We start from the raw sequence: 21,816 nt of genomic DNA on the forward strand, positions 1-21,816 counted from the left end.
TTGTAGAGAAAAAATGGGTAGAAAAAGCATCACCTAAGCTTGGTTTTTAAGCTCTACCCGTCGTGTTGGATGCCATCATGCCAGGCTGATATTGCTGGGTGGTGGTGTCCTGGTTACCAGCAGTTACGTAGTCCTGCATGTTCTTGTTGCCAAAAAAGCCGCTGCCGCTGTTCATCGTTCCTTGCGTCGTTGTTGGTGCATTTGGAGCACCACCCGTGGCTCCGCCGACAATATTGACGGGAATCATCTTGCCTTCTTGCTGCATATAGGTTTGACCGTCTGATCCGACAATGACAGGGACTGTACTAACATTGCCACCGGTTGTAGTAGGGACGTTGTTGCTGCTAGTGGCTGTCTGTTGACCTCCTTGTTGCTGCTGAAGATCATTGCCTGACGACTCCCTTTCTTGTTGAAGTTGTTGTACTTGCTTCTTCTTTTCCTTCTCCAACTTTTTCTTTCGATGCTTTTCTCGTTGATTCTGAACACCTGAAACCATCTGTGATTTGAGCGAGCGGTTCATGATGGTCAAGAGCGCAACAAACAGACCGGGGCGCTTCATTTCCTGCTGTGCCATAGGCATCCGTCCAGTTGCTGCAGTAGTAGCGGCTGTGTGCTGACCAGGAACTGGTGCGGTAGCCTTTGTGATGCCTTGCTGCTGCGGTTGGTAGTTGGATGCAAGGGTTTGCATAGATGAGTTCTTCATCATCGATTCTTGGTACTGTCGGGTCATTTTGCTAGTAAGTTTGCCGTCGGCTTGTTCGACTGTTTCGATGATCTTGGCCTCAATAGCCTTTGCAATTTGGCGTCTGAGAATCGCGACCATCAATGGCTTGACTGTCTTGTAGAGAATACTAGAAGAGAAACAGCAAAAAGGTAGATACTTTTTAAAAAAAAGTCGAGTTCCATTCATTCTCACTAGCTGAAAACTTACTCGTGACGGCTGCCATTGATTTTGACCTTGATCTGATCAATGTAGCATTTGCATTGAGCGACACGGAAAGTGTGGACCGGGTCGTTAGAATCACTGATGATTTTGGCAGTTGCCGAGAGACCCTTTCTGCCACCGACCTAGAAAAGTAGCCAAACATATATTTTTTTTTCAAAAACAATAAGCATGAATTGTTAATAAGACAGTCTCGCTAGACAATATACTTACGACAACAGTAGCAACACCACGGTCCGAAAGCTTAGGGAAGCCAACCTTGCGCTTAAAGTACCATATAACCTACACCCCATTTTGAACGGTTAGTGTACTTTGTAATACGCCAGTTATATGACTTTTAGACATCGAGAAACTTACATCCTTGACGGTCGTTCGGATGTCTGACATTTTGATATACAAGGACTGTTGATTGGCGTTTGTCACATTAGTGTGGGGACTGAATCTAACATAGTTGTCCATCTATTAAAAGTGAAAGTGGCAAAGTTATTGAGTTTAGTAAGTTGAACCATGCGGTGATTTATATGGTAAGCGTAGTGCGATACTGTACATTCATCTCGACATTTCCAGGCAACAAAGTATCGCCAGGCAAAACGATATTCTCGAGAGCCAAGTCAATCTGCTTGTCAGAGTATTCGATCCTTGGGATTGGCAAAAACTTGACAAACTCCAAAGCGACAGGAAGCAAGGTCAAGCGCATGTCTGTCAAAAGCTGAGGCTTGAAGGCAGTGTTACCGTTTCTAGTTGCAACACAGGAGCGATTAGTATAAAAAGGCTTTTCTTTACAGCGTATGATGGAAAACAAACAATATATCAACTTACTCATCGAGCCACAAGTCGTTATGGATCTGCTTGAAGCGCATCTCCAATTCACGGGCCATTGGATCGTCCTCAAGAGAGCTCATATAGGCCTTAGCTTCGTTGATTAAAAAGTCTGTATGGTCGCGGTGGCGATCGCGTGTCAACTCACGCATACGGTTGATGAGATACTTGCCATCCTCGGTCGACTGGTCATTGTTGACATAATTAGGCTCTTGCAACAAGCGTCGAAGATATTGAGTCGACTGATCATAACACTGGCGCAAGTCGGGGTCGCTCTTGACGTCCTTGATGAGGATGTCAACACCATGGATCAATGGATCCAATGACCGTCCTTGTGCCCAGTCCTCGATGATAGCCTTGATTTCATCTTGGGCAGCCGACAAGTTGTGGTCCGCGCCGTACTCTTGGGCTGTCTGAGACATCATGCCTGCAGATGACTGAGCGACGCCGCCAACACGATGGCCCCAGGTCTCAAAAAGATTGAAGATGGTACCAATGGAGTCCTGATAGTCGGGGTTGGATTGCACTTCAGCAAGTACCGTCTTGAGACGATCGACAATCTCGTTCACTTTTTCGGGCGGGAACTTGTCGCGAGCATATTGCTTAGCACTTTGCTGCTGTTGCTGGAGCTTGTTACGGGTTTGGCTCACTTGATCGTTCATTTGGCTCTTCCACTCTTGCTTGTGGGATTGGAGCTTTTCCCGAACGTCATCTTGTGTCATGGTGGAGTCCTGTTGCTCCACCGCATCATCATAGACATCGTCTGTAGCATTGTTTGTGCCAGATGTGCCCTGCTTGGACTGAGCATTGCGCATCTTGTTGATATGTGCACCGGCCTCGTCAACAATTTCGTTTGGATCCCGATTGGACTGGTCTTGGACCTTGGCATTCCAGTCTTCGGTCTTCTCGTTCAGCTGTTGTGCTTTCTGATTCATCTTTTGCGTGCCTTCTTGTAGTTTTTGCGTAGTATCTTGCAGTTGACCGCTAAGCTTGTTTGTGGCATCACCAAAAACTTCTTGGGCGATGGAAATGAGTTCTGTCAACTGGTCGCGGAAATGGCCGTTAGTCACAATAAGCTTGCCGATCTTGATAAATGCGTTGCCGCCTAATAATGCGCATAAATGTCAAAAGAATAACACAAACACACACACTGTTATCTTATGGCTGATAAAACAAACTGTATGGAGAATCTACCTTTTTTGGCTTCCTCTTTACTAGAGAACTGCTGTTGCCCTGTCTTGTTCGTCTGGAAGCGTTCTGAGGCAATAGAAATCAACAAGTACTTAGCATAAACAGTTGTATGGAAGCGATAAGAACACCACTAATGATTGTGGGAGATTCTTACCCCGTTGCGCGTCGGAAGGCCGCAAATTCAGATTGTGCAAGTGATAGTAGAGCGATTGGAACAGCTGATCACGGTTTTTGACGTGGAGCGCCGTCTGCAGCGTCTGGATAAGTGCGCGGAAGTCTGCCAACAGCTTTTGGCCGTCGGGCGACATCATGTGCTGACGTTCGTTGATGGCACGAATGTCCAAAAGACGATCGAGCACTTGGGACAGCTGGTTGTTGTTTGGCATCTTGCCTTGACGCAGCGCCTCGTACAACTCAAAAAACTCGATGGTTTCTGGCTTAGCCTGCATCTCTATTGATCATACAACATGTTATTTCTAAGAGTTTGCGCTTATATAGAAAAGGTCTATAATGAGGCCTACGTTGTTCTTGCTGTCGCTGCTGCGATTGTTTGATCTGTTGTCCGGGAGTTAGTGACTCTTGCTGCTGTTGCTGCTGCATTGGCTGTTGCTGCTGCATTGGCTGTTGCTGTTGCATTGGCTGCTGCTGCTGCATTGGCTGCGTTTGTGGTTGAAACTGTTGAGCTTGCGGTTGAGCTGGTTGTTGCTGAGTATTGTACGCCTGAGCGGTTTGCACTGCAGGCTGCTGATTAGACATTACTTGTGCCATAGTCGTAAAGATTGTTTACTAAAAACAAGAACGGGAACAACAAGTAATTATTGCAAGGGTTATGGAAATTCATGCAAGCCTCTTTATTTAAATTAGTGTAAATCGTGGGTGCGTTTTACCAATAAAGAAGGGTTTCCGAATATCGGGGAAACAACGTAATGATGATACAATGTACAAATTTGTGCTCTGTGTAGGCTGGCAGGTACGGGGGTATGACGTTTTACAGAGAGAAAGAAACCAAGAGAAAGGATCCACTACGCGAGTGTCCTTACGTACATATCACACAAATGGTCAATGTCCTTCGTATATCCTGTCAACAAGTCCACCACGCGCAAGCCGCCTACTCTCTGTAGACCGGGCGTTAAAGGGAAAAACTCGAGCTGCGTCTCTGTCGACTGGTTGGCTGAAACCTCGCCTAAATTGCGTGTGCTCAACCCACTCAACAAGACCGATCCCATCTTTGTCTTGACCGCTGACAGCACCAGTTTCATGTTCTGCGACGAATGATTCCGGACGCGGATGCCCAGCTGGAACGGTGTCTCCAAAACAACGTCGGCAGCCTGGCCCTTTTGCAACCAGAACGGCTGCACTTCGACGTCATCCAGCAGAGGTGCTTTACGCGTCAACTGGGATGTCTGCAATCTTCCGAGGTCCCCCATCGCCGATCGCCACACTATATCCAATTTGCCCAGTGCGTTGGTCGTACGAGCAATCCTGTCATTCTGCGGATCCTTGGGCGTCAGCATATACAAATATTGACGTACATCTTGCGGATGGATGAAGTTGGTGCCAAACACGAGTTCACTGGCTGCATTAGTACTGTCACCAATGTTGCTGTCATTGTTACTGCTGGCGACAACAATCGTGTTCAAGTCTTGGAAGTCAAAGTGCTCCGACGGCTCGAATTTCATGCGTTCGAGAAACATGGGTCCCGCTGAAACATTCTGTAGCTGCGCTTCGAGAAACACGCGCCCATCAATCATGTTGTTCACTTTGGTTTTGACTGCAAGCGGATTCGACACTTGGAACTTGTAGAATTTGCGAAAATGACGCCGTCGTCCGTCATCGGTCATGTATTGTACCGTGCATACCAGGATATGCACTCCAAGTTCCTTTATTTCATGCGACACTGTCACTGCCAATGTGGTGTCGAGTTGCTCATAGTTTGTGTCGCTCAAGTTGAACCGCTGTGATGATGTTTGTAACTCAACCTTGACGTTGACCTGGTGTGCAGCAACGCCGTTCGGATGCTGTTGCTGCCCTTCATTGTTGATGTTGACAAGTGTGCTGAATGTCTCGCCAAGATATATATTGCCAAATGACGAAGGGAGTTGAAGTAGCTGGCTTAGGCCAAAGTCGCGGATTTGGATGTCGTTGGGGAGTTCAATGGGGTGTGATGCGGTGAGATCTGAAATGTTGAGCGATTCTAAACCTTCAACAAGTGGTGGGTATGATGACCCTTCGTAGTAGACTGGAGCGCTGGTCGCCATGAGCGGACGCGATAGACGCATCACCTTGAGCGACAAGAGGTGAGGGGTTTGTCCGTCATCTTGGCTGTTGCTGTTGGGTGATAAGGGAGTCTGGCGCGGTGAAGAGAGTGGCGAGGCTTGCGCAGACATGTGTTATATGTGAGGGAGGTGTTTTGCGTGGATACACTGACTGACTCGTGTTGTCACTGCCTCAACTTCGGAATTCTTTTTTTCGTTTTTTAAAGTTGCTGGTGCTTCTGGGTGTGGTGGTGACACGAAAGCAAAGCAATTCTCCAACCCCTGACTGCTTGGTCGGTTGGTGTTACGCGCGTGGGGATGGGCGGAATACACACCACGCACAAGGAAAAAGAGAGCTTGCTTTTCACGCATATCATACACACACAGCGGTGTGCTCTCTTTTACAAACCCTCCTTTTCCATATGTGGTTCCCCACAAATTCAGAGCAGCCTGTCGTGAGAGCCACTTCAAAAATCGTACACACACGCACACACACACAAAGTTATTCTCTCTTTCTTCTTGCTCCCTTTTCTTTCTTTTTATTCTTTTTTCTTCCTTCGCCTCCACCTCCTCCACCTCCTCATGACCATCCCTCTTCATTACTCTGAGAAATATGTCAATCAGCGTTACAACAAAGCACTCCAGATCGTGCAGTACTTGCCTGCTTCCTCAAGTTTTCAGCCGACAAGAGAAGAAAAATTGGAGGTACGGAGACAATCGCTTCCAGTGTTGGTTATTGTGCAATGAAGAACTCATTATTCCCTTTGTTGTCGTGCCCGTCGTCTACCGTATCTATGCACACGTTCTGTTTTATATTATCTTAGCTCTATGCATATTACAAACAGGTTTCGCATGGCGACGTAAATACTCCACGGCCTGGCTTATTCGATATGGTCGGCAGAGCAAAGTGGTACGCATAAGTGACGACAGTGTAGTTGAAAAGAACCGAACAAGTATTCAGTGGTGACAACGACGATTGAGCACTTGAGCTTATTGAGAATGAGAATAGGGATGCATGGAAGAAACTAGAGGGGATGGATCGTCTGGAAGCTCGGTATCTCTATACAGAGACGTTGCTACGATCGGCTACTGAGGTTTGTCGCTCGTATTTCGTCAGCCATTAAAAGGTGTGTCACTATTAGACGATTTCTAAGCTATTCTTTTGGTTTAGGCATACAAGAGAAATGCTGGCAGAGCTACAGCGGAGCAAATTATACAAGCATTCGCGTTGATGCAACCTTCGGGTGACCGCGACAGCGAAGAAGGCGATGAGATCACCGATGATACCACGCACGATGAAGATGAGGATGGTAACAGCAGCTACAAAGATATGTACGAATATTGCATAGTTCCATAAGCCTAACACACCACGCATGACGGCGAGGAAATAGATACGAGCAGTATTGCGTCAGCTGAAGCAGAGGAACAGGCTTATCTCTGGGAAGTTCAGGCCAATGCAGCAGCACCACGGCGACGATTGGTGACACCCCGACAACAACAGCAACGACGATCCTGGTATGACAGAGCACCGTCAGCAGCCTCTTCCATGGTCACTGCACCGACAGGCCAGTCTCGGACGACCTCACCCTCCAATGATCGACTACTACCCCACATGATTCCACAGCATGAACGTGCTACTCGACAACAACAACAACAACAACAACAACAACAGCAGCAGCAGCAACGCCGTAGCTACGATGAAGACAACTTGGATCCTTGGGCACAGCATCCAGCGAATGCACTCAGTAATAATAATGACAACAACAACAGCAGCGACGAAGAAGATGATGATGATCGAATTAATAGCAGTAATGCCAGAATGCGAGCCATGTCACCTCGACAGTATCAACAACAGCAACAGCAACAGCAACAGCAACAACGGTTGTTTAACCAACATCGAATTCCTGTACAGCCATCACCTGTTTATAGTACCTCTTCGTCCGTCACCGCCACACCCCGTCAGCCTTCGTCACTACAAAATGTGTATAATAGTAATCCTAATAATTCCTCCAGTAACAGGGCAACTCCTGACGCCCAGTATATGTCCGTCGTCGCATTGGGCCCGGCAACCAAACGAGCGCTGGAATCGCTCCAGACAGAAGTGATCGCATTGAATAGTCGAATCGACGAACTCCGGCGCGAGCTAGTTATTCGGGATCAACGCGATGCAGCCGCTGCTACTGCTGCAGGTGCAAAAAAACAGCGACCGATGAGTGGATCCACGTTATCGGGTAAAAGCAGCATACATCAACGGCGATCCACCACCAGTGAAAGTAGTGGCAGCAGCAGTAGTAATGGCGATGATGATATATCAGATAGTTGGAAATGGGTCATCAAGGTGAGTTGCACTAGACTACGCTATCCCCAGTACAAGTCAATCAAGCTTTTCATTGAGACTAACATAGTCCTAATAATAACAATCGTTACAACGTAATAGGCTGCTGCAAAACACGCCGCGGTCAATTTGATCACAGTGTTTGTTTTACTCCTGATTTTGTACAGACGAGGAAGCCCTGTGGCGTATGTAATTACTGGTCAATTTTCGAAATTCTGGGACGGCGTGAAAAATCGCGCTCTATTTCAGACCGTAGTGTAATAAGTGTGTGTGTCATCTGTACATGCAATTTTTTAAAGAAAAAAAAAAGTAATATAAAAAAGCAGATATGATTATGTGTTTTCTATCTACGTGCAAAGTCTATGAGACAGAGGCCATAATGGATTTGTGATGATAACCGTCCAAACTCATCAGACTGCACATTTAAAGTTTCTTCTAATTTACTGTGAATCGCATTATCAGGGTTGGCTACAAGGATATCACCGTGGATGCTCAAAAACGCACTAAGCCATGCCTGTGCCATTTCAAAGTTCTTGCGTGATTGCAGCATATACAGAATTGATTCGATAAAGTAGTTCATGCAGCTGAGTTCAGGATCAACGGGCATGGTTCGGATTTCCACATCCATGGCGGACGGGCTGAGGGTCTTGGCATAGTCAACAAATGCAGAATCTAGAAAAGTTAACCGTATCCATCCATCCAGATAATCCGTGTTAGAAAAGAGGAACTCTTTCTAGCTTTTGGGTATTTTGTTGTTTTATAACAGGTGCGAGCTTACAGTCATTGTTTTCATGGCATGATCGAAGGTGGCGAGTAAACTCAGTTTCAATATCTAGCTGGGACATGTGGATTCGTCTTGATCTTTCTTCGGCAGACTTTTTGTTGGTTTCTTCAGATAAATCAAACTTGGCCTTTGCACCAGCGACAGTAGGAAGGAAGAAGGGGGCTTGTTCGGGTTTTTTTGGTGCTTCTTTAGGCTTGTTGCGTTTCTATATAGATCGTAGCCCAATTATTCGTATCGTAGAGACAGAGACAAAAGAAGAACACTTCAAATAGTCGTCAATCCCTTACTTCTATACTTTACCTTGATTGTTTCCAAATTTAGTAAGTTTTGCCACTTGGCCCGTGGTTCCAAGGACAATGTAATCATTTCTTCTGTAAGTTGTTCTGCAGTATTAAGATCTTCGCCGAGCTGTGTTGGCGGCTCCAATTCTTCATCATCATCATCTAAGATACACATAGGATTTCCACTAGTAAGCCAGCTGTTCGAGACGAAATAATGTAGATTTAGCGTGATTATCAATCATTATACCTTGTTCATCCAATCCAGCAAGCGATGGAAGCTCGAGCAATTCAGCAACTTCATCATCCACTATACTGCGTAAAGAAATATTCGCGAACTGTGTACGGTTGGCCCTGAATAATACAAGCATCGTTCAATTTAGGTTAGTGAATCCAAAAAGCAAAAGCACATATAGACTCTTCTCATGTATTTACCATAAAAAGATGCCCACATTATCAACATGGGCTGTTGCTAGAAAATCACCGGTTGGCGAAAAAGTAAGACTAGACACGACATCCTCCACCTTAAAGATATCAACCATAGTACTTGAAGGAAGATCCCATGTGCGTACAGTAGTATCAAGTGATGCCGAAACAATCCATCGACCATCAGGGCTGAATGTCTAGTCCAATAAAAGAAAACACGCATAATAGCTTAGAAGACTTGCCTACATACCAAACATGAAAAACCAGAGATAACACTTACAAAATCTGTTATCCGGTTTCGATGTCCCCAGAATTCTCTGATAGTGTTTCTGGTTTCCAAGTCAAGAATTCGAATACCAAGATCGTCACACGCAACAGCCAACAGATCATTTTCTCGATGGAACTCGATTTTCACAATAGGCGATTCCATATCGATAGTATGCAAAACAACACCAGTTTTGAAGTCCCAAATCTACATTTAGGCATTGTCACATGAGGTTACAGAACACGTTAGCATACCGCTCCAACAAAGAACAAACAAACAACGGAAAGTGAGACAAACCTTGATATTTCGATCCACCGATGCACTGATAAGATAGCGGTTCGCAACATCAGTTGCTAGACCGGTGATTGCCTTTTTGTGTCCGTCCGCGCCTGCATATGCTTTTCGGTGAATACCAGATTGCAAGTTGAACATGTCAATTTGTCCTGAAGCAGAGCCGATAAAGCCAAAGTTTCCACATGCACTAATACATGCCACCTAAAGCGAGGATATTCAAATTAGTGTCGGTTGCACTGGAAGGCACACAACTAAACTGACATCTTTTTACCTTATTAGCGCTCTTATCCGAGCTAAGAAGTGTATGATCGGCTATTGCCTTGTTCTTGGTACGCCATGTACGTCCACCATTATCGTTCATGTGACTTGTAATAACGTTTGCCCATTCTTTATCCTTTGCAGAGCCTACAACATAACCCCGGTTTAATCATAAAAAAGCCAATTACATCCCCCATCTTTTCAAAAACGCTACTTACCAGCGGCAAAATCTGTAATAATAGGTAACTTAAGCGACTCCTCAGAAACGCCCCGTGATTTCGCCTTCTTCGCTACATGACCCTGCGAAAATTCGTAATTTTGAGCATCACGAACAGTAGAAAACATTCGTAAGGCACGATCACGGCCAGCACTAAGGATACGCGTTCCGTCGTTTCCGTAATATTGGATTTTAGTTGGTGGTGCAAAGTGTCCACTGCGTGATTTCAGTGGAAGTGGTACGGCATTGTCCTGCTCGAAAATCCATTGCTAGAAAAAAGTGTACGCATACATATATTCACTTTTAGCACTCTCTTACGTTCATTGGGTATTTCGCGCATCCTCCCGCCTTTTTTAAGTTTTTACCTTCACTGCATTATCAACACCGGCTGAAACTAATACAGGCTGATTGCTTAAGAAAGCTAGCGAAGCAATCAATCCATTGTGCGCCGCCTTCATGTTGTGTACAAGTCTTCGATTGGTAAGATCCCACAATGCGATGTCACCATGCATGTTACCAGTTGCCATAACCTGTTGTTCATCTAGTAATATAGTCCAGCACTTCCTAATTAGCCACAAGATCGTAACCCTGGCACATGCTACCCTTCCCCCACCATCTTATCAATACAAAGTGCCTCACCAGTTCTAAAGGAAATGGATGTCACCCGGTCATCCTGATGCACAGTATCGATTTTTTCGTTCACCTTGATATTGTGCAAAATCACGCTTCCGTCCAACAGACCAATGGCGACTACATCAACCACAGGTGATTGCTCGAGACATGTCAGTGCCGATCCAAAAGAATCCATCTGATACACCATTTTGCCAATGCGCACGTTCCAGATCTGCATTGTTCCCTGGGTACTGCCGATCAATAACTTGTTGAGATATGTACTGGGATGAATCATGGTTGTAGCAGTGAATTTTTCGCCGAATTCGATCTCGGTATACAGTTCTAATTATATCCCATGTCACTTTAATAATTCTTTTCTTAACTCCAAAATGATGCTACTGGTGCTTTTTTCAACTTCGTACCTCCAGTTTTAAGATTCCACATTCTTAGCACGTTATCGTCGCACAAGCTTGCAATGTATTGACCGAGAACAAGGATTTGCATAATCGAATAACTGCCTTCACCTTCAATACGAGCAACCTATTAATTATACAAGCAAACGTCAATTTCTTGTTGTCTCTTTCTTTGTATCTTTATGATATCGTTTTATAGTATAGTAGCATATACTCACTTCTTTGCCTCTCTTGTAGGTACCAATAGTGGTGCCGTGCGCCACAAATGTCAAACCCGCTGCCGAAGTCATTGCCGTGATCGGCTCGAGGGTTCTCGGACTGACGAACAGTAAGTTCATTTTAGCCAGCTATAGCACGTCAAAAATCTCGGATGGTTAGGCATTGAAGCTATCGATTTTTTTAACCATCGATGTGTGTGGCAGCTCACATTGTATGTTTGAAAATTATGTCCAACACTCGTTGTCATAAAAAAGTCCTGGCCACGGGTTTCAATTACGAATGGAACGTCATTGGTAATATAGCCAAGCGCTCGAAAAGGTTGGAACACCCTCGAACGTGCTGGACTACGTGAGTTGCTCTCGACACGGCGTCGTTTCTCGTTGGGTGCCACCATTGTAAGGTACTGGGTAAGATCGATCGAAACTTTTTTTTAGCTTTCCCTTCCAAATCTTTTTTTTGTATGAAGAATTTTTATTCGGATGCCGCCAAAGGCGGGCATCATGTAGGAATATACAGCACAAATGATGTGATATCTAGGCTGGCGTGCTATTTCCTTGTTGTAGTTTACGGAGCAGTCTTGTTGCTCTAGTAGCAATACCTTGCAGCCAAAATGGGTTTCGATGAAACAGGTACTGCCAATGCATATTCCATATCGAAAGGATCATGCAGGCAATAACACCAGAGTTCCCAAGTCAATGCACCGCTTGAAAACGATCAACAGCAGTCACCGACAATTCAGCCCAGCGGATTTACCCGATCGAGAATGTGTCAAATCTGCATATTATCAAAGGGGTTCCCAAAAAATAGCCGTTTTGATCAGACTAGAGAAGATGCTGAGGATGCCAAGTATTATGCATACTGCAAGTCGGGTCAGCCTTTTCCCGTGGTGTCGATACCTCCCCACGGTTTTATTCGATTTTTAGCGAATTGTGTTACAGTTCAAGAGTATGTAGTAGTTACATATGTTTTATATATTACGGAGTAGTGCATGGCATATATACTAAGCAACAGCGGAAAGAACGATCTGGGATACATCCAAATCTTCACCCCGTACTGCCAGTTCAAATGCTACGCCTGCAGCATTACTGAAAGTCATTCGGCACCGCACCAAGACTTTGCTTCCGCCAACAAAAGTGCCTGCAAGCAAGAGAATATGAGTAGCATTACTCTTAGGCAGGGCACTGTCTTCCAATGCTTGCATACCGAGAAGACCGATGATCAATGAGCATGCCGCTATTGCACGTTGTTTGAAATTAGTTAAAAAAGGCTCTTCCCGATCTACCTCAACATTCTTTTCAGTTTTACCTTTAAGACTTGGTGCCTTGTCCTTGTCCAGCTCGAATCGCTCTACAGCCTCGTTTTCTGCGAGAGGCTCCCACTCTTCTGAGAAGTTGGAAATATATGTAGGGCGGATGTAATCCCTCGTTGTCACTTCAATATCCTCGACTTGATATTCATCCTCATATCCTTCAGGGTCCGGTTCACCTGTGGTAGGATCGCAATCCTTGACATCAAATTTGAGTGTGTTTGTGAAGCTCACTATAGAAATCATTGATTACTACGTCAGTAAAGAAGCATAACTCATTGATAGTGATACTTTAAAGCTTACCAATTGGGAAGTCGCCATCGTCTTCTCGCTCGTACGCAATATAAATCACGCCGGGCACGTTATATTCAAGCCTAGCCGCTGGTATTTCTGCCACCTTAGTCAAGCCGCAGTCATCAATCTCGGGCTGCATGATCATGTCAATATTTTCCAGTAACTGGTCGCTTAAAGTGTTGGTACAATTGAACTGGAAAACCAAATGTCTGGCAAACGTATGCTTGATGCAATGGACAACATATTCGGTTTCACTCTCAGTCAGCTCAGCAGGTTTGCTTGAGCTCTTAAACAAAGTGCCAAATGTGGAGAATTCGGTATATGCAGCAAGTTGTTCAGCATAAACTGCTTGTTGGTCCAAGCTGGATACTTTGGATGGGGTAGCAGCTGCACCAGGCGTAGATGGCGCTCCGACAGCGGGGGATCCGAGGGCTTGCGATGATGGAGTCTTGGCCATTGGAATAGGTGTGGTTTCCTGCGTTTGAATTTCTGCTGTATGTATTAGCGGCTCTGTATCTAACATCGGTCGCTTATCTTGCAACTCTTACTTCGTCTCTCCTCATCCTCTTGAGCTTTGCTTATAACAGGGACCGACTCCAAATCAAATTCTTGATCATTGGCCAGTGGGCTGTTGATGTATTCCGCAAGCTGACGTTCCAAAGTGGGAAGGGCAAATGTAGCATCTAATGCAAATATTATTGACAGATTTAGAATAATCATCTTGCAGATTTGCGTATTCTCCTCAAGAATGATTACCATCTCGGATGTATTGTTTCGAAAGACTCTCATTATCCATAAGCGCCAAAGCAAGAGCAGCACGATCTCGGACCTCGTCGTCAGTATCATCTAAGCATCTGTGGAAGTCCCGTAGGAAGAAAATTTGAGCTTCCAATAAAAAAACAAAAACACACAAAGTTACCTTGTCAACAACACATAAATAGACTTTCTGACAGATTGATCCTCCACATAAAGTCCAAATTTGGTAAGCGCATTTACAGCTGCAGCACGAACAATAGAGTTTTCTAGAATGACGCGGTTGTAAATGTGACGGATATACTTTGTCGGCGTAGCTGTCTTTGGTCCCTCGACACCAAGAAGATAAAGTACACGAACCGACAGTTTGGTGAATTCGCAATCCTCAATAAATTCACAAAGATGGGAGAGTGCTATTTTTAAACATTTGTTAGTTCTCTTTGCCACGACAAGAAACGATGTCGATAAGATACTATTATACGATCCAATACCTGTATCCTTGCAGTCCGAAATAAACTTGACCATGTCAAAAATCGCCTCCACAACTGTCTTTTTAAAGTCGTATCCTCCTTCATCGCGTAGTACACCACTCAAGAAAGAGAGCATGACAGCTTGTTTGTTTGGAAATTTCAGACATAAGGAACGGATTGCATCGACCACGATAACCTTAAACTCGTCCGAGATCTCGCTCATGAAACCGCTGATCTGCTTCATTAGGCGATCCACCGAGGCCTCGTTACCGGTTTTGAGCAAGGTCGTGATAGCAAAGGTTGCAATACTGCGATTTTGATCTGTGATTAGGTTCTCCATATCAAGGTTGCATGGAGATACAGCAGCTGGTTTGGTCAAAGAAAGGTTGCTCAGAGTACGGATAGCGGCAAATCGTAATGTAGGTTTTGGTGACGAAAGGAAGAGTTGCAATACTACACAATGAGTCATATAAAATTTAGTCCTTTGACCAAAAGTATGTTACGTATGCTTAACAACGTACCAGAAATTGCGGGATAAAGCTCTTTGGAAGAGGCATCAGGCATTGCACAAATAGCACGGGCAGCTTCGAGGTTAACCATATAGTCCTTATGTTTGAGAAATCCTTCCATTAATTCGTAGATGCGGTGCGTCGATCTAGTAGTACAGTATAAAAGATGGTTTATATAGCATACTATATGTGGGTCACTATAAAGATTGTTACCCTGGGTCTTCCTCCATCACTTTGCATGCGTAGCGAATAAGTAAACAAATAGCGGCTGGATTTTGGAGAGGGCTACCGCCACCGCCACCGCTAAATAATCCGCCACCACGGGATGAGCCCGAGAACGTTTGGACGAGTTTAGCGACGGCCATGCGATCGTGTTGTCGGATGAGGTACAATAAGCCAAGTGCATGGTACTGATTGCAATTGCTTGCCGAAACAACGGTTTGAGGATTGTTTTGTGATTGACCAAAGCTGGACATATAGCTAGAAGCAGCTGAAGCAAAGCCCGAACCTGATGCTTTTGCATTCGCGGCCTCCTGAACCTCATTAGACCATCTACGCACGATATCCTTGGCTACATTGAAAATGTGATACGAGGATACGAGGGCGGCTGACGATACAGATGGCGTTTTATCCAAAATGGAAGCCTTCATGATACGCTCGATTCCCTGAATCATTGATGGCTACAGTATGAAAGGAGAGAGCTATATGAGCAAAGAATATAACTAACTGAGAGCAATTAAAAACCAAAGCTGGAAGCCACTGAGAGCTACAGCATACATCGGTAATCAAACACAGGGCACGGACGGCGTTAGCACGGTAAATGGTCTCTTGCTTGGATTGGATATCCTTGATTAAAGACTGTGTGACCATAATGACATCTTCTGCCACTCCCGAGAGCCCTTTGATTACTAGATACATCATTTGTCGTAAAGAAGTCTGTATAGAGTATTTCTAGTTAGGATATATGCACTTTGTGAACTTGAAATACTAAAAGGACGTACGTCTTTGGATTGAAAGAGTTTTATGACATTAAAAAACAGGTCTGTTGCTTCCTGGACGTTGAAAGGTTCACCGAGATAAAGAAGATAAATGATCTTTGTCAATAGCACTCGACATTTCCGCGCGTTGATAGGCGAGTCGTTAAAGGCACGAGCATCCTGTAAGACCGTTGTCTTATCGATATGATACAGGAGACCGACGTCTGCAATAAAAGAAACGAAATATCAATCCCGCTATTCGAAGTATTGCATAATATGCCCTCTTCATGGTATACCACTTTCCTCACACTCCCCCTTTTTATCCTGCTAGGAATCACATTCCAGCCCCTCAATACTTTCCCCGTTCTGCTTCAAATGTTCTAGTATAATCTTTCCTTTATAACCCCATTTCGAACGCGTGATATACCGCATAGAGTATAGAAATATAATAAGGACACAGGAATGGATAATTACCACTGTCTTCGTCTCGTTTAGCGTAACTCATGTCCAACTTATTTTTGCACCGTCTCGTTGGGGTTAATAACAGTGCTGTTGTAAATATGACAGATGAAGTATAAGTTTGTTTGAATTAACCAGTGAGTTCACTTTACTTTTCGGTGAGCTTACTGCTTGGTTTTCGAGAAAGTCGTCAGAAATTGCCGGCGGGGCCTGAAGCGACGTGGCATTATTGTAGTTTCGAAAGGTCCCAAAAATTGCATATAATAAAGAATGTTGCGCTAGTGGGTGTAAGCAGGCATATGGCAGACAAGTGCCCTGTTTGACCACTATTCTATCTAAAGCTTTGTTAAGCTAACGTATCCTCGACGATTAGTTCCCTTAAAAACCAGCGTTGCTGAGCGTCTCCTATAACTAAATCGATAGCTTGCTACGAACAGTGGATGCAAATTTTCCGCGCCTTCCCAGTATATTTTTCCCTGTGTGAACTCGAGCAAAAAAGATACTCACCCAGTATCTCTACGTTATAACGTTCCCGAATGTATATCAATAAGAGTGATGAATAGTGACAGGATGCAGGGCTTTTAGGCTTTCAGCACAAGGCCACTGGACCGAAAGTGATTTTTTTTCGGAACTAACTCAGGTTAAAAATCGATCAAGGCGGTTTTGTTTAGAAACAATGTCAAGTACAGCAGATCGCATTTCCGAATTCCTCAACAAACATGAGCATGCTGCCAAGCTGGCATTGACTGCAGTTACAGCTTCAACTTTAACAGCAACAACGATTCTTACATATCAAGCTGCGCGACGGCGATTTCAAAAGCGCGTCTTGCTTGACAATAAACGCTTCGGCAGTCAGCGTTCACCTGATCATACACCAGTTAATGCATCGCTAGTGGACGAACAACTCTCACAAACAATCGAGTTTCTTGGAAGTGAGGGAGCCGAAAAACTCCAAAATTCGTTTGTCATTATTGTTGGTGCAGGCGGCGTGGGTTCGTGGGCAGCGCTTATGTTGCTTCGAGCTGGTGTAAAGAAAATTCGTATTATCGACTTTGACCAAGTGACACTCAGCAGTTTGAATCGACATGCAGTAGCAACGCTTGACGACGTGGGAACTCCCAAAGTAAAAGCCATCAAAAAACATTTTGAAAGAATTGCTCCGTTTGTGCAGGTTGATAGCCGTATCGATTTGTTCACCAAAGAAACGGCGGACGAATTACTGTCAGGTGATGCATCGTCGCTTATCGTTGCAGCGACAACTGAAGGATGTTACATTTTTGCTGTTTACTAACAGCAGCATATTGTTGCTCCAATAATTAGGCTCGCCTGACTACATTGTGGATGCTATCGACAACATCGATACCAAACTCGACCTCATCCAGTACTGTTATGATCGCCAACTTAAGGTCATTGCCTCCATGGGTGCCGGTGCAAAAGCAGATCCCTCCCGCGTACAGATAGCCGACATTAGCGAAACTTTGGGTAACGAATTTGAAAACACATACATCGTGGGAGACTACTCTTTGTTGATGCAATTACTTTTTAGAGGACCAATTAGCGAGAGCCGTGAGACGAAAGCTAAAGAAATTAGGTATCGAATCTGGCGTCCCTGTAGTCTACTCGGTTGAAAAACCACATCATGTCAAACTACTTCCGTTGGGTATGCTGTATAGATGAATCTTTACAAATCTCGCTTTTGTAATTCAAATGACACACTATCAACCTATCCGTATGTATTTTCTAGAGGAAGAACGCGTAAAAGAAGCGGACGATTTCGCTGCATTACCGGAATTTCGGTCTCGTATATTACCAGTATTGGGAACCCTCCCCAGTATGTTTGGCATGACGATTGCATCGTTTGTGATACTCAAGCTCGCCGAATATCCTAACTTTGAGCCTTTGGCTATCAAGCTACGGGAGGGATTATATGCAAGACTCCATCGAGACTTATTGGCTCGCGAGTCCAATCTGTATAAAAACAAGTAACTCGTCATTCAAGGGAAAGATACGAGCTAGTTGTGCTCATAGACTAACATCTATGTGATGATCACATGATAGAACATGTCCACTTGACACCCGTGACATCGGTTACATATATGAGGATATTTGGCAAGGCAAAAGTGTCATATCGGGTCCAAGTGAACGGGTGGCATTGACTCGATGGGTACGCAGTGAGCCTTTGTCGTATTACAATACTGTATGTATGACGAAAGAGGAGGCAAAGGCACACGATAAGTTACCAGCAAATTTGGATCTCAGACAGCACTATGGTGATGGTAAGATATCGAAACCCTGGGTTTGACAGTATATGTGCTCACACACTTTTTGCTAGCGATATACGATCTTGTAAATAGCCGATTCGAACGGGAGAAGCGCATCCAAGGTGTCTGGAACGAAATATTTTGAACGCTTTTCAAACACAAACAATCTACAACAAATAGAACAAACTACAACTCTGTAGACGATGCACTTGAGACCTGCTGTGTATTAATACTACTTAAAGAAACTATTGGTATCACTGCACTTTTATATCATGTCCGACCGAATTCCATGTACCATTACTATGTTAAAGTCGCTGTGGATGCAAAGATGACTTGGCAAACAATGCGGGGTAAAGAGTGGGACAGTCGGAGCGCATTTGATTTGTACATGCATACAAAGACGCTAAATAATAAAATATTCCCATTGCGGGTTTGACAAATCTATCAAAAGCGTCCATAGCACAAATGAGCACCGTGCATTTATTACGTAGTATAATTTTGTGCTCCATCCTCACTATATTACACACATTGGAACCGCGGGAATAAAATGACAAACGTTTCCCAACACTGTGAGAGCATCATGAAAGGAAAAACGCTAGGCCTAGGATTCCCAAGTTTCCGTCGTATGCTATATTCGGTGACAATATGGTGCTGTACAAGGAAAAACAGTTCACATTTATGGAACTCCATCGGGAGTATTTAAATAGAAAAACATTCATCGATTTCTTCTTCATTATTTCTGTTTGTGATATACTAAGAAAGTTGACAACCATGGCAATAACCCGCTACGAAACTTCTGAAAAAGAAGAGGTCTATTACACCGAAGATGTACAACATAGCAGCTCAGCTTCATCTACCGAGGCCAAAAAAGACGCCGGCATAGTCGATATACACGACATTACAGCTACGAAGTCATACGAAGGGACTCCAGAAGAACGCGCATACGTGCGGAAAGTCAACCGTTTTATTTTTCCCCTAATGGGTCTGATTATTTTCGTACAGGTATGTGCTTTATATCTTCATACTGATCCCTGAAATAAACAGTGTGTCATTCTCAACTCTCTCTACTTATGCATATATTACTGCATAAATCTTCATCATTAGTTTTGCGATAAAGCTTCTTTAAGCGTTGCTCCAATACTGGGATTGAACCAAGACCTCGGCTTGACTGGAACAGAATTCTCTCTTTTGGGATCCATGTTCTACTTAGGTATTAAGATTGTCTTTTTTTAATTGATCAAAAAACCCGTAGCAAACAGCTTAAACTAATCAAGGTTACCTGCTTGCATCCAATAGGTCATCTAGTCTATCAAGTATGCTTTTTGAAATTAAGTTCGTTTGTTGTGAGCTCGTTATGATTGATATTCACAGGTATACTACCTTAGCTACCGAACCAATTCATTCTCCAGCGAGTGCCACTTGCTAAATATCTGGGCATCCTTCTTGTTGTATGGGGCATTGTAAGTAGATGATATCAAGACTAAATGTAAACTACAATCTTTTTGTAATTGCTGTTTACTAATTGGATGTGTGTCTGTGTATAATTGGACCAGGTTATGGGAGCTTCAGGAGCATGTCAAACGTTCTCTCAATTAGCAGCATGTCGATTCTTATTGGGTTTTTTTGAAGCTGCTGCTATGCCAACCTTATACCTGATCACTGCTACATTGTATAGACGTACTGAACAGCCTATGCTTTTCGGATACATTACCTTGTGCAATGGTTTGGGTGCTGCCATCGGTTCTGCAATCTCATTCGGTTTCGCACATATGAATCATGCTCGTGGTATTGAGAACTGGCGATGGTAAGAAAGTTATCTACTACAATATTTTGATAATTGAATCTTTGCTCAAACATACACTGTCCATGGAAATGCAGGAATCACATTGTCTTCGGTTCACTGACAGTCTTGCTGGGAATTGTAACTTGGTTTTTATTGGTGGACAAGCCAGATCATCACCTTTTGCGTTTAACTGAAACAGATCGGTTGGTTGCCAAGGATCGAACAAAAGACAATGCGGTCGTCAAGAACAGAGAATATAAATACGACCAAATTTGGGAAGCAGTCAAAGAGCTTCGCTTCTGGCTAATTATGGTTGCCGGTCTTACCATCAGCTTGCAAAATGGTGGCATGCTTGTCTTTAGCACAACCTTTGTTCTGGGTTTGGGCTTCACCGTACGTAGTAACAGATGTTATGTGCAATACGTTTTATACATTCTTAATAACCATTCTGCTGTCTCCTTTACATATTACTTTTTTTTAGGGTGAAGAATCGCTGCTACTCCAGATTCCCAGCGGTCTGGCTTCTGCATTGGGTGTTTTGATTGCTGTTGTGCTCGCTCATAAAACAAGACAGATTATTTGGAGCTCTATGTTTATGCTTGTCATCGGTATGATTGGACTTATAATTCTTTGTGCCATCCCCGAAGGCGAGGTCAAGCTTCTTGGGTTCTATCTCAGCTGGGCCGGTACTGGATCATATGCTCTTGTAGTGACTTTGATCGGCAACAATGTCAAGGGATATACGAAAAAGATTTTCTACAACAGCTGCATCATGGTTGCATATACAGGTATTATTCCGAAAACAATTATCGAATATTTTATGCATACGTACCTTTGCTTAAAAATCTCATGTATACTCTCTGATCACATTTTTCATAAAGTCGGCAATTTCGTTGGGTAAGTTGAATTGATGATGTGAAGCGTACTTGTTTAATAAAGAATGTCACTGATTGTTGTGGTTTTATCAACAGACCTTTAATGATGGTTGATCATCAAGGTAAGATTAAGTAAACCAAAAGAATCTTCGAAAGGAGATAGTAGTATAGTGTACTATGTACCTAGTTGCTTATCATTATATATTTTCGATTATCAGCTCCAAGATACCTCGGAGGCGTGGGCGGCTTTCTTGGCGGCTTCTTTGTAGCATTTTGCTGTCTATTTGGTGTTCGCATCATTAGCTCTCGTGTGAACCGTGAGCGTCTTGCAAACAAAACTGGGGAAGAGACAGACGTATATTTGGATCTTACCGATAAACAAGACAAGAACTTCATTTCGCGACTTTGATCCTCGTCGACAGCAAAGAAGTTGATTACTTTAATTATAAACCTTCCTATAATGTTATTATATTAAATAGTTCTGTCATTTTTACACATATTATTATGTAGTCTCTACATACGCTAATTCTACATAAAAAAGCCAAACACATGCTATTTTGATATCTGCAGGGTAGATGATTGAATGGAGTACTGTATCAGAGGTCTCACCATCAAAATGGATACTCACACGCTTCATCGGTACTTAGGTTTTTTTACACGCTCAAGCCATAGTTGCCATCTGTTCTCACAAAGACCATATGATGAAGCGTGGAGAGTGTCTCAAATTTTGTTTCTCAAAAGAGATTATGTACTGCCGTTAACTTTAATTTAGACACTGTCCAACGTTGCATTCCCTTTTATGAAGACGTGTGGCTATTAT

At 43.8% G+C, this 21,816-nt stretch overlaps 6 protein-coding genes across 6 annotated transcripts; 3 read left to right on the top strand and 3 right to left on the bottom strand.

The window, feature by feature from the left end:
• Window positions 1-46: 46 nt before the first annotated feature.
• BDB00DRAFT_784840 (uncharacterized protein) lies at window positions 47-5,340 on the bottom strand (the record flags this gene model as incomplete). The annotated part of the gene is made up of 10 exons (XM_053120495.1): window positions 47-851; window positions 932-1,068; window positions 1,157-1,225; window positions 1,301-1,402; window positions 1,491-1,680; window positions 1,763-2,867; window positions 2,957-3,019; window positions 3,108-3,404; window positions 3,713-3,800; window positions 3,994-5,340. The coding sequence occupies 10 exons, from the start codon at window positions 5,338-5,340 to the stop codon at window positions 47-49; spliced, it is 4,203 nt and encodes a 1,400-aa protein (XP_052983783.1).
• Window positions 5,341-6,029: 689 nt separating this feature from the next.
• Window positions 6,030-7,845, top strand: BDB00DRAFT_627711 (uncharacterized protein). Its single transcript, XM_053118080.1, has 4 exons — window positions 6,030-6,302; window positions 6,380-6,518; window positions 6,600-7,546; window positions 7,646-7,845. The coding sequence occupies exons 1-4, from the start codon at window positions 6,243-6,245 to the stop codon at window positions 7,802-7,804; spliced, it is 1,305 nt and encodes a 434-aa protein (XP_052983784.1). The 5' UTR covers window positions 6,030-6,242; the 3' UTR covers window positions 7,805-7,845.
• Window positions 7,846-7,886: 41 nt separating this feature from the next.
• Window positions 7,887-11,703, bottom strand: BDB00DRAFT_756456 (Utp21 specific WD40 associated putative domain-containing protein; the record flags this gene model as incomplete). The annotated part of the gene is made up of 14 exons (XM_053118909.1): window positions 7,887-8,215; window positions 8,322-8,532; window positions 8,628-8,770; window positions 8,856-8,959; window positions 9,041-9,228; window positions 9,312-9,503; window positions 9,594-9,791; window positions 9,862-9,995; window positions 10,067-10,334; window positions 10,431-10,606; window positions 10,705-11,019; window positions 11,100-11,217; window positions 11,309-11,437; window positions 11,518-11,703. The coding sequence occupies 14 exons, from the start codon at window positions 11,701-11,703 to the stop codon at window positions 7,887-7,889; spliced, it is 2,691 nt and encodes an 896-aa protein (XP_052983785.1).
• A 567-nt stretch (window positions 11,704-12,270) lies between these two features.
• On the bottom strand, window positions 12,271-16,616 carry BDB00DRAFT_627571 (adaptin N terminal region-domain-containing protein). The gene is made up of 12 exons (XM_053118079.1): window positions 16,093-16,616; window positions 15,643-15,842; window positions 15,419-15,577; window positions 14,855-15,321; window positions 14,654-14,787; window positions 14,154-14,585; window positions 13,829-14,075; window positions 13,666-13,763; window positions 13,458-13,592; window positions 12,919-13,398; window positions 12,615-12,848; window positions 12,271-12,542 (listed from the first exon to the last, which is right to left on the bottom strand). The coding sequence occupies exons 1-12, from the start codon at window positions 16,121-16,123 to the stop codon at window positions 12,310-12,312; spliced, it is 2,850 nt and encodes a 949-aa protein (XP_052983786.1). The 5' UTR covers window positions 16,124-16,616; the 3' UTR covers window positions 12,271-12,309.
• Window positions 16,269-18,849, top strand: BDB00DRAFT_804929 (uncharacterized protein). Its single transcript, XM_053122144.1, has 6 exons — window positions 16,269-17,303; window positions 17,398-17,559; window positions 17,624-17,737; window positions 17,822-18,059; window positions 18,136-18,353; window positions 18,410-18,849. The coding sequence occupies exons 1-6, from the start codon at window positions 16,754-16,756 to the stop codon at window positions 18,481-18,483; spliced, it is 1,356 nt and encodes a 451-aa protein (XP_052983787.1). The 5' UTR covers window positions 16,269-16,753; the 3' UTR covers window positions 18,484-18,849.
• A 260-nt stretch (window positions 18,850-19,109) lies between these two features.
• On the top strand, window positions 19,110-21,539 carry BDB00DRAFT_925996 (major facilitator superfamily domain-containing protein; the record flags this gene model as incomplete). Its single annotated transcript, XM_053128827.1, has 10 exons — window positions 19,110-19,340; window positions 19,443-19,548; window positions 19,635-19,651; window positions 19,724-19,798; window positions 19,892-20,142; window positions 20,217-20,514; window positions 20,603-20,909; window positions 21,003-21,018; window positions 21,093-21,118; window positions 21,215-21,539. 10 exons carry the CDS (start codon window positions 19,110-19,112, stop codon window positions 21,403-21,405), a joined length of 1,518 nt encoding a protein of 505 aa, XP_052983788.1. The 3' UTR covers window positions 21,406-21,539.
• Between the last annotated feature and the right edge of the window lie 277 nt (window positions 21,540-21,816).

The sequence above is a fragment of the Zychaea mexicana genome, assembly GCF_025766255.1.
Source record: "Zychaea mexicana strain RSA 1403 chromosome Unknown BDB00scaffold_9, whole genome shotgun sequence".
Taxonomy (NCBI): Eukaryota; Fungi; Mucoromycota; class Mucoromycetes; order Mucorales; family Lichtheimiaceae; genus Zychaea; species Zychaea mexicana.